The following is a 17,442-nucleotide window of genomic DNA, read 5'->3' as shown; positions in this document are numbered from 1 at the left end:
TTTCTCTTCAATGTTTTATTTCACATTAAACATCAAGACTTTTACAATGAATTGCAAACTGAACCATTTCAAAATTAATTCAGTTGCAAAATAGACTAGTTTCAGATAATTTCCACTGACTGTACCTGACAATATGAAAAATTATATTGTCATTCCGAAACAATGTTTCCCTATGAACTAAGGTAGACCACTACCTATACTGAAGTCAATAATTGATTGAACATGCTAACTCCAATTGAATTGTTTCTCTGCAGATCAGAAGATCTGTAATGTACTCAATATCTTCAAATTTGAGATCTCAAAAACAAGAGAAAAGGGGAGAGAACTTCTCCAATCTAAAACTGGTTTTCATATAGCAAATAAATAGGACCACTAAAATCAATTGTTATAAATTATAACATTATATAAAATAAAAGAAAAAGCTATACTACAAGCCCACAAATATTACCCAATAAAATGACTAAATTCTGCAAAATATTCATCAAAGATCCTCTCTTTACATGAATGTCAGTCTACTTGTTAAAAATATAGTTGTAAATGAACCATCAACTTATGCCAACTTGACACATTATTTTTCACTTAATTGCTTAATAACTGCTACTTTGAAAACTTGATTTCCACAAAATGAAAACTGTATACATTATTAAGCTGATATACAGTGCACAGTAAATATCTATGGATTTTAATTAATCTTGCATTTTATTGATATTTTTCAAAGTTTCTAGAGAAATTGTAAACAATAAAAAATAATTGATATCATTTTGCTTTAGGCCAAATATAATCATTTTTAAAATTCACTATTCTTCAAAAAGATGATTTTTCTCAAGAGCAATTAAAAAGCTACAGTACACAAACATTTAATTAATGATATTAAATACTGCAGAAATGTTCAACATCACACATACAATGTAAGACATTAAAATTCATCCAAATCAGTTTGCAATCATACAAAAATAAACAACAGTCACTGTGGCACATTGTACAGTATATTTGTGGTTGTTATATGTGTGACACATACAAGTACCGGTATATGTACATCACAACTGTACTGAAGGTAAAGTTAATTCATTGTATCAAATAAATGCAAAGTCCTTCCCAGCATTCTTTTAACAGTCACTTTTTGGCCCCTCTTAACTGCTGCATTAATGCCTCATTGCCCTGCTTGTTCATCAATGACTGCATAGCAGAGGCACCCCCTTGGAACCCCGAGGTCCCAGGGCTGGCACCAGACATGGCTGCCTGCATCAACTGCATCTGCTGCTGTCGGATCTGGTCCTGGATTCTCTGAAGCTCTCGCTGGTGATGGAGCTCTTTCTGTTCAATCTACCATAGACCAATATGTCATACATAAAATACTGTTTACAAATGATATTAAATTTGTAGGATATTTGGCCAAATTTTTCTTTTTTTTGACATGTTACCATACATTTGATTTAAGGTGGAAGGCTACATCGTCACAACATGTCTGACATCCGTTCGAAACGCCATTTTGTTCCGGATTGATAATATTTTGTCGTGGTACAAAATAGCTATAGACCGTTAAATTGAACTCTTCTAACGAGGGAGATGATATAGGAATAGTCACCAAAACGCTTATAAGTACGTCAATTTTCTTCCTGTTTAAAGCTTTCAACTAACATTGATTATCAGCTGCTTTGTACGGAAAACGTGGAATTTAAATAATTTACTGTTTCACCGCTATTGGCAATACATTTTAGTCTTGTCATCTGCAACAGACGATCATATATTTGTGACGGATTATCGATATAGGTAAGCAGATATCATATTTTCACTTAAACTATATATATATATATATATATGTATGATGAATATAAAACGAAAGTACCGAAGTACGATCTCTTGAATTGATCCCAATTTCCCAAATGTAAAACATTTGCAGTAAACTACATGCATTGAAACTTAGACATTAAACTAATGTATTTTGATTTAAATAGATAAAGCTAGGTACATGTAGCAATAGCAGTGGAAGCCCGTATTTGCAAGCCAGTTTTTCATTTCCACACGTACATGTGTATCACTATGGACATCTAATGTATGTATAAATATGCGTATGGTTATTGTTTATAATTGCTATTGTATATAAAAAAGTAAAAGACAATTTCACTACTAAAATTTTGTTTTGAATAGTTATATATATATAAATATATATACTGCGTTCATCAAAAATATAACTTTTCATCTTCAAATATTATCATAATCACTACAAATCTTATATATACACATGTACATAGTTAGCATAGACTTGTTCCTTTTTTTTTAAATTTTTCTTCGTGAATTTTATTAATTAAAAAATGGTCCCAAGATATTTGAGACCATGTAAAATAAAGAAAGACAACTCTTAAACAGGATCTTTCATACCAAGATTTTTGCAATAATTCAGTATTTTCTTTAATTTTTCAATTTCATTCAATTTCTTTTTTTCATCCTATTAACCAATAAATATTGTTTATATTTTTAGATTTTTGTGGGATTTTGTCCAGCAGTTTGCCTTAAAAGAATTTTTTTTATATATAAATTTCATATTTATGTGGATTCCAATAAAAATCATACACACTTCATTCATGATGATTATGTCTTTTATTTCTAAACTTAATGACATTTCACTTTCATAAGAATTTTAGAACAGAAACGTTTAAAAATATGATAAATAAGGGGTTATCTGGAACCAGACTGATATTTTAAAAATTCTCTAGAAAATAGAGTATTGTATTTTGAGGTCTATTATTGTTGAACATTGTGCCGAGTATTAGTAACAAATGCATGCAATAAAAATCTCCTACACTTATTTGGTGTAGAGATCCACTTTAATTATAAGCACATTCCTGAAAGTATCTATCTGTATCTATCTACATGTGTATACATGCAAATACATATATTTACATCTACCAAGTATTATTCCCTCTATTTCTTACGGAAACTTATATATTATTCATAGCTCTATAGAAACAGCCAGACTGAAATCTACACGCCCCGTTTATCGATAGGTCGAAATCTACAGCAGCTGAAACTGACAAGAAAGTGACATAACTGAAATTGACATGCCCTGTTTATCGATTGGTCAAGACCGACAACTATCTAAGAAAAATCACGGACTACACGAAATAATCATGATGATGTCAGACTCAAAGTCTCACAGGAGACGATTTGGCTGTTTCTATTAGCTATCCTACTTATTTACATCAACAGTAATTTGGTGCATATTACTTACTTTTTACAATCAATTTATTAATTAGTTAAAAGATGTTAATATAAACAATAAAATGCTTTCTTTAATGACTCATGCGGGTTATGAAGGTAACGATCATTGCAGAAAAAATTTACATAACCTGCTAACGTGGGTTATGTATTTTTTTTGCAATGTCGCTACCTTCATATCCCGAATGAATCACCAAAAAAAGCATTTTAATGTTTAAGTACGTGAAATTTAACAATGTCAGTAAAACGCTTGACTTAATGAAGAATATAGCTATGATTCAGATTTTATTATAACAATTGCAGATGGCCGCCTAATCTAGTTACAAGACACTGTGTTTAAGTTACGATCGGGACAGCAATGATTTTATGAACCTTAAATGCATATAAGGGGAGAATTCCTGCAGCGTGTACTATAGTAAATATCCCATTATGCTTCAACACACTGCTTTCTTATTTCAAGGTATTTCAAGGTAACTATTTACTGGCTTTAAAACATCGCTTTTTCTGGATTTGAATAAAAATTGCACACTGTTAAATATATATAAAAAAAATGAGCATCCTTTTTTTATGAAATAAAAGAAAAAATTATCACCGCCCGACCACATCTTTTTTTGAAAATGTTAGCCTGAGAAGCAAGAAATTAATTTTCATGGCCTAGAGTAGTAAATTCAAGCATGTGATCTTATCAAGTGATTGACCAACTGTACCTGTCTTTTCTGTGCTTCTTGTTGTGCTGCAATTTGTCGAGAAATCATTTGACGGATGACTGCCTGTACTTGCTGTGTTAGTTGTTCCTGGGGCAAGTGAGGATACTTTAAATAAAAAAAAATAGAAAGCTTTAAAACATTTCTGCCAGCATATCCGCAAATGAGTAGAACAATAATTCAACAATACATTAAATTTCTCAACAGAATAGGTTGCACTATTCCCTTACCCTCTGTTTCATGTCCTGAACCAACTGTAAAAGGTGCTGTTGTGAAAATGACTGGAGATTATACCCTTGGTTGTACATATATGGCATTCCCATTTGTTGCTGTTGCTGCATTTGCTGGAGCATGTTGTTGAATCCCATGTTAGGCATGTTTGCTTTAAAAGAAATAGTTCAACCATCACACACATTTAATACAGGTGAATGGTTAATCAGCATTTTAAATTTAATTGCGTAAATACTTTAACAAGACTGAGGGATTCAAGTTTGAACAATACATACCCATAAAGTTCTGCCTCATCTGTATAACACCTTTCCTTTCATTTTCAAATTCCTCCCAAGCTGCCTTCCTTTCCTCCTCGTCCAATTCTTCCCCGATCTTATTCTCCAGCAGTGAGTCATGCTCATGGTAATTGACAAACCAGTCTTTCTGTGACTTCATAAGCTCAGCAAGCATAAAGTCCTATAGCAATGGATGTTTATAAAACAATTCTTTAAAATATAGAATGATATTTGACACACCTATAGTTTTAACTTGTTGAAAGGACAAGAGCATACAAGGCCTGACAAATCCTCCTGTACCCAGGATTTTGAAATAGCATATGAACATATAAAAAAATCTTTACATTTGAAACTGTGCATCAGTACATGTACATGTATCATATAGAACTGTATTCTCTGACAAATACATAATATACAATAATACATGTACTTGGTACTTTCCTCCTTTGTTTTATTTGATGCTTTCTAAGCATTACAACATGATTTCATATCTGTGCTAGCGCTATTTTTATCCGACATTGTATGTACAGAACATGAACATTACGTAATTGTTGTCATTATATAAATGGTATTTGATATTTTTCTCATAATCAATAAAACATAGGTAATCACAGATTACAAAGCTCACCAAGACGAGGCATCACCTTTATGAGGCATCACCTTTCTGAGACCACCTTTATCACATTACCGGTATATGAAAATCATACTTCATGATTTGGATACTCATGGATACTGTTTTGACACAATATCATATATCATCTGTTAAAAAATTGTATGATAATCATATGTTCATTTCATACGGTATTATAAGATACAATGTTAATCAATACAATAATATAAAATACCATATTGCATCCTATCATTCTTACAATCATTTAATACAATAAAATACCGTAATAAATAATGATGAGATATGATATTGTAACACATGAAATGACATTGTATTGTGTTTTTTTTTACATTATTGTATTTGATCACATAAAACAATATCACAATACATAATATATGATACAATATATAATTATATAATTATAAATACAATATCATATCACATAATACATCACAATATTGCAGAGTTGGGGTCAATTACTTTGAAAAGTAATTAATTACTTTCAAATACATTAATAATTTTATCAATTACTTGCAATTACAATTACATTGATTTTTTAAAATGTAATTAATTACTTTCAATTACTTTGATAAATGTTATTAATTACATTTCAAATACTTTAGTTTTATTTTTTTAAATCTTGATAACATATACATATATTAACAGCATTAAGATATACAGAGCTTTATGTACGGTTATGTTTTTAAAGGTTGTATAGTTCAGTTCATATCAGATTTTTTGAAAATTTCTAGAAAAATTTTCTTTAACATTAAATTCATTAAGTACCATTGAGTTCATTTCTGGTTCTGAATAATATTTTCTCTATAGTGAATTAATTTTTATTCACATATTAAAACTATGTTTATTCAGAAAATAAAACTGTTGGCAGTACAGCATATCAGTATATAAATAATAATTGCTATAATTCACAAGAATGAGATATTTTGACTCCCTTAAGTCTAAAATCAATCGGGGTTCTTGGGTATAAGAGGAGTTCACACCTCCACAAAATTAGATCTTTACCTATCGCCCTGGGCAGTCTGTCATGCTGTATAAACATATGAAACATTATGGGACATTTAATTATTGTATAAACAAAAGTCCATGCCAAACATGTATAAAATCTATTTATCATTATAAGACACCTTTTTTTATATTTTAAATTTGGAAAAAAAGTAATTGAGATGTAATTGAAAAGTAATTGAAAATACACCATATTTTTGGAATGTATTTAAATACATTCAATTACTTGTAATTGAAGACAGACTCAATTACAAATTACTTTCAATTACTTTGAAAAATGTAATTAATTACACTCAATTACAAATACTTTTTTCAATTACCCCATCCCTGCAATATTGTATATCATGATATCATATTTTTTTTGTATAATATAGTATTATGTTTTATTGTATAATACTGTATCATTTTTGATACATAATATGATATATCATATGATACAATATAATTTGATACAACATTGTATCATATCATATGATACAAGTAAAAATATTATAAGATACAATATCATATTATTCATATTGTATCATATGATACAATATTATATATCATTAGATCATATTATACTATATTATGTGATATTATACATATATTACATGGCTTCGAGGGCGACATACCAGAATATTTGACCCGAGGTGACAGGAAAGCCCTGGAGTGTTATGTCGCCCGATGCCGAAGGCAGAGGGCGACATAACACTCCAGGGCTTTCCTGTCACCGAGGGACAAATATTCTGGTATTGTCGCCCGAGAAGACATGTGATATATGTTATATAACATTTTTAAACAAATCAAACTCGGGTTATCAACATATTATTTAATTCACAAGGCAGAGGAAATTTTTTTAAAACACTAATGCTTGAGTTTTTCTCTTTTGTCGTATTTGCCGAATTTTTTTCATCAATTAAACTATCGAGTACATCTGAATTTAGATGAACAAACCGCAGACGTTGGCCTGACATGTTTAAAATTCGCGGATCTGTTTACGTTTGCTTAGCAACTGACTTGTTGAATTTCGAACCCGACGTAATTAATATGCAGAATTCTTGCACGCGATGGTGATATTACAGTTTCGGGAGGGCAATATAACTATTTCCTGTGAAATATAACTGTTTCCGGGAGGGCAATATAACTGTTTCCGGTGTGATTCAGCAATTTTCAGGGCATAGTAATAAAATTATCTCATTTGTGACATAACGAGAAAACTTATTCAAAAATGTTATATTATACAAATATAGCCCTTTCATGAGGTCGATCCATAGATATATCGACTTCACAGAAAAGCATATCGACCGAGCACGAAGTGAAAGGGCTACATTCGTTATATTATTTTCCAAAGAAGAATTGGCAAGATTAAAACAAAATTATTTCTATATTTAGAAAGTACAGGTCAATCTAAGTTTTTAAAGCTTATTTTTAGAAAGTACAGGTCAATCTGCATTTTTATACTTTGACACGTGATGTCAAAAGAACCAATGATATACTTTGTTACAATGCATGAAAATGATATTATAATATATTATATAAACCAATTTCATAATATATAATATTCTATGCTACAATAGTATATATCCAATATTGTATCATATGATACAATATTATATATTGCTATATCATATGTAACAGTATCATGTGATAAAATAATATATTAATGAAACAATATCATATCATAAAATATCAAAAAATTCATACATTTTATATCATATCATATAATTTTTTACGATATACATATGATATAATATTGTATCATATTAAACAATACTGTATCATATCATACAAAACTAAATCTCAGGAATCATGTCATATCATTTAACAACAAATACATCTATCAAGCAGGTTTGAGTGAGGTAGGAGATTTTTTTAGCGTCCTTGATAATGAAGATCAGGCTCTGCATCTGATGCTACCCCTCAATTCATTTATATTATGGTTAATCAACTATGCAAGCTATTATCTATAAAACATGTGACCTGTTCCAAAAACTAAACCTCATCTATGGCTCAGATTCAGCATTCAAGCCTGTCAGGTGCATCAGTATCACAAGACACACCATCCATGCAAGTTTGGTGAAGTAAGGACCAATAATAACTAAGACATATTTTTAGCATCCTTGATAATGAAGATCAGGCTCTGTATCTGAGGCTACACCTGTTATTCATTTATATTATAGTTTAATCAACCATGCAAGTTTAAAATAGTACTATTATCTATAAAACATGTGACCTGTTCCACAAAACTTAACCTAATCCAGCATCCAAAACCTATGGCTCAGATTCAGCATTCAAGCCTGTCTGGTGCATCAGTATCACAAGACACACCATCCATGCAAGTTCGGTGAAGTAAGGACCAGTAAGAACCAAGATATCATCACCAGAGGGCACCTGTTCCAAAAACTTTAACCAGCTCTAAAAACCTTAACCTCCTCCAGCATCCGAAACCTATAGCTCAGATTCAGCATTCATGCCTGTCTGTTGCATCAGATCATAAGATGCACAATCCATGCAAGTTTGGTGAATCTAGGACCAGTAGTAACTAAGATATAATCATCAGAGGGCACCTACTTCTAAAACTTTATTTAACCATCTCCAAAAACCTTAACCTCCTCCAGCATCCGAAACCTATGACTCAGATTCAGCATTCAATCCTGTCTGGTGCATCAGTATCATAAGATGCACCATTCATGCACATTTGGTGATGTAAGGACCAGTAATAACTAAGATATATTCATCACAGGGCACCTGCTCCAAAAACTTTAACCAGCTCTAAAAACCTTAACCTCCTCCAGCATCCGAAACCTATGGCTCAGATTCAGCATTCAATCCTGTCTGGTGCATCAGTATCATAAGATGCACCATCCATGCACGTTTGGTGATGTAAGGACCAGTAATAACTAAGATATATTCATCACAGGGCACCTGCTCCAAAAACTTTAACCAGCTCTAAAAACCTTAACCTCCTCCAGCATCCGAAACCTATGGCTCAGATTCAGCATTCAATCCTGTCTGGTGCATCAGTATCATAAGTCACACCATCCATGCAAGTTTGGTGAAGTTAGGACCAGTAGTAACTTAGATATTGCTATCAAAGGGCACCAGCACCAAAAACTTCAACCTGCTCCAAAAACCTTAACCTCCTCCATCTGAAATTCAGGATTCAGATTAAGCATCAAAGTCTATCAAGTCCATAAATAGGTCCAGATGCATCATCCATGCAAGTTTGGTGAAGATGGGAAAAGTAATGACTTAGATACAGGACCTGCAACATAAACTTTAACCAGGTTTAACGCAGACACCGGTGAGTTTAAAAGCAAAACACATTTTACTTAAAGGCAAATGAATTAAAAATAAAACGCCGTCTATACGATTCGAACACCCTCTCCATGGAGAAGGATGGACTACGAGCCTCCGCATATCACAGTGAGCTACGTTGACCCATTAGAGTACAGGTGAATAAATTTAACTTTTTTGACAATAATTAATAAAGTAAAACCTTTTTGGTGAAAATCACAAATTTGACCCATTATAGGTCTAGACTCCATTTTAATAAATCAATAATTAAAATTAAAATAACGTTATTCTTTAAATAAAAGTACTTTTAAGATGGAGTCAGGACCCATTCATACCTAATTTTGCAATTAAAGGGGCATGGTCACGATTTTGGTCAAAAATTATTTTTCCGATTTTAATATTTACAATGCTTCAGAAAGGCATTTTTAATAGGCAACCGAAATTTGAGTGTCATTTGTTGAGTTATAAGCAAGTTACAGAGCTTGAAATTCTTTGTTATGTAAACAAAGCGTTTGTTTACATTTTGAACGTTGAAGTAAAAATTTCAGTTTTAAACCTAAAACGAATGTATTAAACATTCGGAACTGTTTATCTATGCTTAACATAAATAAAAAGATAGACAAATAAACTGGAAAAAGATTTTTTACAGGTATATTGAACCTATGTAAACAAAAACAGGGCATGAGCTTTGTTTACATGACAAAGAATTGTGAGCCCAGTATCTTGCTTATAACTCTACGAGTGACTCTCAAATTTTATTTGATCATTAGAAATGCATTTCTAAAGCATTGTAAATAGTAAAAACATAAAAATAGAATTTGACCAAAATCGTGACCATGCCCCTTTAAGAACAGTGAATGATCCAAGATTAAGGCAAAAAACGATGTGCAGCTTAATTTGGAAACCAATACCTGTCGTGTTTATAGAATGAAAGCACAATATTGACTTCCATCGTGAAATTTATAATGAAAACAATCCATACTGTACAAGTCAAAAATTAATATTCTAACTTAAATTGAAATTCTTTTGTCTTCATTGCTCCGAGTGGGGGGAATGCAACGCCTTGTATGCCCCTGTTCTTTGACCTTGTTATTGTGCACAAAATGTAGAAGAGATTATACATACCTTTGGTAGCATAGGTGTCTTTTCGACTCTATTTGGGTCATCGAGTCTATCAGGTTTGAAGTTGTATAACTCTTGAAGTTCATTGGCATTGAAGTGCCTGTCTATCTGGTGTTCGTCAACCACTCTCTGGGACAGTGACTGCTTGGTTACCTGTCGCTCGTAGATCTTTTCTTCCATGGTTCCCTACAGGCACAACAAGACCCAATGTCAAACTTATGCATAGCAACAGTACTGAGAAAGTCTCCATTGATGACAAAATTGCAAAAACAAACACATTTTTCCTTCATATAAATTCACAAAATCATACTCCAGTGGTTCGTGAAACTTGAGAAAATATCAAACATGCTGTTATCGTACATTACAAGAAAGTCTGAATAAAAATTATACCTGAGCAAGAAATCTGTAGACATAAACTGGTTTTTCCTGTCCAAATCTGTACACTCGGAATATGGACTGAACATCATGAGAAGGGTTCCACGATGCATCAAATATGATGACACGGTTAGCTGCCACCAGATTGATTCCTAGTCCCCCTGCTTTTGTTGAAATCAGGAAAAGTCTACATCTGAAATGATGAAATCATTAAAATCAGCATAATTGCAATAACAATAATAAATGTAACAATATCAATCAAAATTATATCATTAAAATTGAATCAAATTAGTTTATCTACTATGAAGAAGTGCATAAAACATCTTGCATGCAAAGATTTTGTTGCGAAACTCATTTAAATCATTCATAAATGGATCATTTCTGAGAATCTAAATATTTGAAGATGAAGATTAAAATGAATTATATTTCAGAGTCAATGAATTCCTGTCTGAGCTTACTGGTAATTGTCAGGGTCGTTGAACTTAGTAGCCATGTCCTTCCTGGCTTGAGCACTGTGAGATCCATCCATTCTGAAGTAATCCTCTCCCAACGTCCAGTGTTTTCCAAACGATTCGCCCTAAACATCAAACAGATAAAACATCAAACATCATCAGTCAGATGAATATGCATTTTCCTGTCTGCCACTATGTCAGCTAAAATTTTCAAACAGTTGCAGGTTAACTTTAAATCTGGCACACGTTAAATTATACACACAGTGATAAGGAAAAACTGATAAGTCATCTACAGTACCCGCAACGTTATTTTTTACAAGATAAACGATAGGATAGGATTCACGCACGAAAGGATAGGATTAACGCACGATAGAACAGTATACACGCACGAAAGGATAGGATTAACGCACGATAGAACAGTATACACGCACGATATGATAGGATTGATACATGATAGGAAAGGATAAACGATGTTCATGATAAACGTATGATCGCTTTAAACGATATTTACAAACAAACTGATAATGACAGAATTTGAGAGAGAACACGTACAAATAAAGATATACGTGGAATTTATTTTTGGTAACAATTGCCGAGTTGTTAATCATCGCTGCATCATTTATAGAATGTATAAAAATGACCAGTTATTTTTTTTTCAACTAAAATTATGAGCTTTAATGATCAATAAATTTTCTGTTTTGTAAAAATTGTTTTCATTACCGAACACCCTATAGCCGATCGCCGCGAATATTTCAGCCCGAGATTAAATCACTCGGAAAATAGCGGGTTTAATTATTATATAAATCCAACTCTTGTATAGAGTAAATATAAAATCTATCATAACTACATTTCTTTCTGTATTAGAAAATAATACATTAAAAACGAATTATTACAGACAGGTTAAATAAATATTTACGAAGATACACATTCCGCGTACGATTTGTTAACATTGATTTCATTTGAAAAGAAGAAACCTTACACCAATTGGACGTGTGATGGTAGTAAAATCTCTAGTTATTCCAAAAAACCATTTATTTATGTCTTTACCTACTCCTAAAGAGGTAATCACCACATTGAACAAAGACATTTTTGAATTTTTTTGGAATGCCAAATGTGATAAAATAAAACGTGCAGTAGTTATTCAAGAGTATCGAAAAGGTGGTTTAAAAATGTTTAAAAATGTTGGATATTAACAAGTTTATTATGTCATTAAAATGTTCATGGATTAAAAGATTAATTGTTGGACATAGCTCATGGACTTCCATATTGAAGGCCATTAATGGTGAAGACTTTGTCAACTTGTTACTAGATTTTGGTGATGCATTTATTACTGAATGTGTTATTCCGAAAAATAATAATTTTTTATTTATGCCTATTTGGTATAATAGTCATATTAGAGTTGGTATGAAAACATTGTTTATAAAAAGTCGGTACAAAAAAGGTGTAAAGGTCATCAATGACTTTCTAGATGATAATGGAAATTTTTTGTCACATGTAAGTTTTCAAAAAAAAATTGATTTGCATATTTGTACAATGCAATACAACAGTATAGTTAGTGCTATATCAACATATCTAAGATCCTCTCTTCCAGTACATATCAAATGTTTATTTAAGAGATCCTTTACTCCATATATTCCATTATATTACAAACCTTTTCTTTTGCAAGATAAATGTACAAAACCAATTTATAAACAGTTAATTGCCTGTAAAATAACCCCAACTGCAATACCAAAGTGGAATTCAGAATTGGTACAATATGGGGTAGAAATTTGTGTTTCTGATGCTTTTAATGTATGTTTTAAGACAACCAATGACTCATCTATTCATGGTTACAATACAGATTACTTCATAGAATTCTTCCTGTAAATTACTATTTGAAAAAAATCAATGTTGTATCTTCTGAATGCTGTTCCTTCTGTGAACGTGATGTTGAGACAATCCAACATGTTTTTGTGAGCTGTGAAAAAATATCAACAATTTGGAGCAACCTAAGCATGCATATTTACCAATATACTTCTATACGAATTGGTTTCAATGTTATCAATATTTTATTGGGTGAACTCCCATTGTCAAAAGACAATAAAGTTGTAAACTTTATAATTTTGTACACAAAACAATATTTATTTTGCTGTCTTAAAAAAGATATACTGCCTAGTCTACTAGGGCTGCTATTTTATCTATATAACAAATACAAAGTTGAAAAATATATTTCATGTCAGAAATTTCAAATGCAAAAGTTTACTAACAAGAATAGAATTCCTGGGTCCCCCGCCGGTCAAGCTGTCTAGTATCGAGTCCATCGACCAAGGCTGATTTTGGAACTTGACCAAGGTATTAGTGGTATAAACATTTAGTATAAATTTAATGAAAATCCGTCAAAATTTGTAGGCATGAGAGCGCTTACAAGGTCAATTTTTGGATAAAACAGAGTCATTATGGCGGTCAAAGTCCCATAACTCCAACAAAAAGTATCGACCAATGCTGATTTTCGAACTTGACCAAGGTAATAGTGGTATAAACATTTGGTATAAATCTAATGAAAATCCGTCAAAATTTGTAGGCATGAGAGCGCTTACAAGGTCAATTTTTGGATAAAACAGAGTCATTATTGCGGTCAAAGTCTCATAACTCCAACAAAAAGTATCGACCAATGCTGATTTTCAAACTTGACCAAGGTAATAGTAGTATGTACATTTGGTATAAATTTAATGAAAATCCGTCAAAATTTGTAGGCATGAGAGCGCTTACAAGGTCAATTTTTGGATAAAACAGAGTCATTATTGCGGTCAAAGTCCCATAACTCCAACAAAAAGTATCGACCAATGCTGATTTTCGAACTTGACCAAGGTAATAGAGGTATAAACATTTGGTATAAATCTAATGAAAATCCATCAAAATTTGTAGGCATGAGAGCGCTTACAAGGTCAATTTTTGGATAAAACAGAGTCATTATTGCGGTCAAAGTCTCATAACTCCAACAAAAAGTATCGACCAATGCTGATTTTCAAACTTGACCAAGGTAATAGTGGTATATACATTTGGTATAAATTTAATGAAAATCCGTCAAAATTTGTAGGCATGAGAGCGCTTACAAAAAAGTGTGACGGACGGACACACGGACGCACGGACACACGGACGCACGGACGGACGCCCGGCATTTCTATGTCCCCGCACCGCGTTGCGGCGGGGGACAACAACTGGCATGTATGGAAACATATATTTGATACAATTCAGTAATTTTTTATTTTTTGTTTAGAACTTCTTTGTTTATTATTAATATTAACCGTTTGCCTTTGTTAAATAAGCAACCACTGCCAAATCTGGATGAATGTGAGCACGAATGTGTGAGTGGATGAATAAAAAATGGCTTTGAATTATATTATTAAAATGTTTGTATGCATATGAAAAAATAATAAATAAAAAAAAAACCAAAAAAACATTGATTTCATTTCCACACACCCTAGCTGATTGCCGAGAACATTTCAGCCTGAAATCAAATATCACACGGAAAATAACGGGTTCAAAATACAACTCGGGTTTGACTTAAATATAAATTATATCATAAATAGTTTTGTTTCTGTAAAATATGATGCAACAAAATTATATTGCATACAAGTTAATGTTTACGTAGGTATACACTCTGCGTACGATTTAATATATTCGATTTACAGGTAAATATGTTACCTTGTTCCAAAGAACTTCGTTTTTCATTTTCAATGTTAACAGATATGATTTACATGTAATATTGGTTAATTTTGATCTAAAAAATTAGTATCCTGACGGAATGTTCGATAGGATTTTACAATTCTTCTTCGATAAATATTCGTATACGGCGCACCGAACGAGTTGCAACTTAGTAATAAATTTACTTGCTTATGAAAAGGCACGAAACGATTAACACGATAGGCTAAACAGAAGAATTGTTGAAATTAAACGATAAACCTGATAGGATTCACGCACGATAGGATAGGATTAACGCACGATAGAACAGTATACACGCACGATAGGATAAGATTAACGCACGATAGAACAGTATACACGCACGATACGATAGGATTGATACACGATACGATAGGATAGGATTGTAAAAAATAACGTTGCGGGTACTGTACCTCCTCATTCAGACCCTCTTTCTTCTCGTCAGATTTCTCATCATCTCCTTCCTTCTCATCACTCTTCTTTTCTTTCTCTTTGTCCAAATCTTCTTGATGCTTTTTATCAACTCTATCCAAAAATCTTTCGATCAAATCCAGTGATAACAAACTTTGACTGAAAACTAACCTGTAAAATATAAATTCAAAATTGGTTTTAATTTACAATTTCACTGATAGGAAAACTTGAATTCATTTTGTATACTGGTAATTTATTTTTCCTCAGTCAAATGGTGCATTGAAAAAATAATGATAACAAATCAATATCACTCATGACTCATGCACTTTGAATAGTTTTATTATAGTAAGTGTTAAATTAAATGAATCGTTCAAACTTGCATTACCAGTTTGACATGTACTTTTGAAAAGTGATCATTAAATAATAATAATCTGCATATGCTGTCATTAAGATGAGAAATTTATTATCTTATTTCTGCATCCAAATACTTAACACAGAGATTACATACACTATATTTCACATTTTAATTTATGACTTGGAAATTCAAGTACATATATCATGAGTGTGTGTGTATTTGATGATATCATATTATATGTATATTGGTTACAACTTCCTTGTAATATATTTATATGTATGTAGAATAATACACATGTATGTATATTGGTTACAACTTTGTAACATCCTCGTAATATATTTATTTTTATGTAGAATAATATACATGGATACCGTTACTTTTATTTGAAATACATTTACATGAAACTAATGTTCTGCTGCATAATTCAGACTGCAAATACATGTGAGGACAATAAAAATATTTCTTTTACATTGAAATTCACATTTGAGTATCAAAGATTTTCGAAAGTGTGAATGAATGTTCATATTAAGTACATGAACTTCTGCTGTTCAAAACACATGGAATCTTACACTTTGTCTCCTATTTCTTCACTCATCCTGAGAATCTCAAACAACAGCACCAGTTTCCCACTGAGTTCTATTTTCTCCTCATCCTCTGGTTTGACGTACTCAGCCCACCACTCGCTGGACACAGGCTGGGGACCAACGTCTTCATCTGACTCACCTGTGTACACAATTTTTTCACAGTAAACAAAACTAGTACCCCATAGCTAAAATATCAAGCTTGCACATAAATGATGGATATACATGTACACTTTTGCACTTCCAAAATACTGTCGCTTTAAAATTAATAGCCAAAAATAATGATAAAGCAATACTATTGAATCAAACATCTGTGCATCACATAAATATTTACTCAATGAAATAATTTCAAACTTTATGTTGAAAAACTGATGATTCAAGAATTTTATTCCCTTCCCCTAACAATCAAATCTAGATTAGCTCAGTAGGTTCAGATAAGAAGTTAAGAATTTCGAAACATTTACAAATGATGGTCAATGACATACAACACTGGACAGCAATAAATCACCTGAATAACTCAAATGACCTCATCAAACAGTAAGCTTACTTATTTGTCCTGCTCGTCGTCTTGTGATCCACTTTTTCACAACTTCACCCTTTTTCCTGAAATACAGAATAAGTAGGTAAACTTAAAAATGTCCACGCAAGTCTACAAAAATAAGTGGAAACATTTCCCGATGTTAAATCCTACTTACTGTTTACCACTGTCTGAGTCACTGTCATCAGAATCACCCTCTTTCTTCTTCTTTTTACTGCGAGTTTTCCTGTCGTCTCCAGACAAGTCGGACACTGCTGATACCTCTGAGGGACTTGATGAATCAGAACTAGAATCAGACTTGTCGTCCTCCAAATCAGAACCTGCCGAGTCATCTAAAAAATCGGACTCATCATTGATTGCCCTCTGAATTAAAAGAGTAAGAATTAGATGATGCCACTTAGAATATCAAAATAAACAAGGCAGGTATCAGAAAATTTTCGACTGGAACAGCTCACTTTGGCCTAAGTGAGCAAAAACAAACATGAGTAAAAAATAAACTAAACATTAGTAGAATGGATGAAATATTTTCTTCATAGGGCAGCACTGTGATAATTCTGATATCTCAAGACTT

At 32.1% G+C, this 17,442-nt stretch overlaps 1 protein-coding gene across 1 annotated transcript in view; it reads right to left on the bottom strand.

Moving 5' to 3' along the window:
• Window positions 1-17,442, bottom strand: part of LOC128192260 (transcriptional regulator ATRX-like) — a 39,720-nt gene continuing 22,278 nt past the window's right edge. Inside the window, exons 21-31 of the mRNA XM_052864816.1 lie at window positions 17,029-17,234; window positions 16,881-16,936; window positions 16,322-16,475; window positions 15,400-15,568; window positions 11,294-11,412; window positions 10,851-11,028; window positions 10,464-10,646; window positions 4,427-4,607; window positions 4,151-4,302; window positions 3,924-4,028; window positions 1-1,323 (exon numbers count right to left, since the gene is read on the bottom strand). Coding sequence (XP_052720776.1) covers window positions 1,114-1,323; window positions 3,924-4,028; window positions 4,151-4,302; window positions 4,427-4,607; window positions 10,464-10,646; window positions 10,851-11,028; window positions 11,294-11,412; window positions 15,400-15,568; window positions 16,322-16,475; window positions 16,881-16,936; window positions 17,029-17,234 — 1,713 coding nt within the window. The 3' untranslated portion in view covers window positions 1-1,113. The remainder of the gene's footprint in view (window positions 1,324-3,923; window positions 4,029-4,150; window positions 4,303-4,426; window positions 4,608-10,463; window positions 10,647-10,850; window positions 11,029-11,293; window positions 11,413-15,399; window positions 15,569-16,321; window positions 16,476-16,880; window positions 16,937-17,028; window positions 17,235-17,442) is intronic.

Source organism: Crassostrea angulata, chromosome 7, assembly GCF_025612915.1.
Source record: "Crassostrea angulata isolate pt1a10 chromosome 7, ASM2561291v2, whole genome shotgun sequence".
Taxonomy (NCBI): Eukaryota; Metazoa; Mollusca; class Bivalvia; order Ostreida; family Ostreidae; genus Magallana; species Magallana angulata.
This window is presented reverse-complemented; position numbering and strand designations above follow the sequence as displayed.